Raw genomic sequence first — 661 nt, 5'->3', positions numbered from 1 at the left:
GTTGGTCTGACGATCGTACGCGACAAGAGACAGTCAGGAGCACACGCTGCTTGGCACTCCATTGTTTTCCGCCCCTAAGCACACAACGGCGTCCTCAGAGACTGCGACAGCAGAATAGAGAGAACCAGCAACATCACTTGATCTGACACGGACATGGGGAAAGCAGGGATCACTCGAGCGACATCAATACTGCTGAAGAGAGCCGCTGGAAAACTTGGGCCACGGCTGCTCTTTCGGCCACGACACGAGAAAAGTGATCTGAGTGATGTAACGGAGAAGAGAGGTTAGCTCGTCCAGAAGTTGGCTGAACTCCACGCCACTGTATTCGGCTGCCATGTACAAGAGACTTGGAAAAGCTTGGAGCCAAAGGCAACCGCGCGGGAGTGTCTGCGGTGTTTCCTCACCACAGAGGGCCGCAGTTGCACGAAGCTCTCGGGACGAAAAGGTGATATGGGAGAAAGCGGGAAGGCGACCGTCTGTACAAAACAGTGACAAAAAATACCGTGGTACTACTCGGAAACAGGATCACACATATCTTTATTACATACCATATATGACACATGTTTCCACGTGTAACCTGTTGGGGACCGAAAAAACTGTAAAATTACATAACGCGGCCAGCTGGAATCTCGCACAAGGTACCTGGTACGGTGGTTGGACG

At 51.7% G+C, this 661-nt stretch overlaps 1 protein-coding gene across 1 annotated transcript in view; it reads right to left on the bottom strand.

Moving 5' to 3' along the window:
• The window catches only part of CSUI_000574 (rad9 protein), a 9,111-nt gene that overhangs the window by 3,521 nt on the left and 4,929 nt on the right, over positions 1-661 (bottom strand). The window contains exons 5-6 of the mRNA XM_068060808.1: positions 405-476; positions 1-101 (exon numbers count right to left, since the gene is read on the bottom strand). The exon at positions 1-101 is cut by the window's left edge and continues 365 nt beyond it. Of these exons, the coding sequence (XP_067927218.1) occupies positions 1-62 (62 nt within the window). The 5' untranslated portion in view covers positions 63-101; positions 405-476. The remainder of the gene's footprint in view (positions 102-404; positions 477-661) is intronic.

Source organism: Cystoisospora suis (assembly GCF_002600585.1).
Source record: "Cystoisospora suis strain Wien I chromosome Unknown contig_218, whole genome shotgun sequence".
NCBI lineage: Eukaryota > Apicomplexa > Conoidasida > Eucoccidiorida > Sarcocystidae > Cystoisospora > Cystoisospora suis.
Note: the sequence above shows the minus strand (reverse complement) of the source record. Positions and strands in the feature narration are given on the sequence as shown.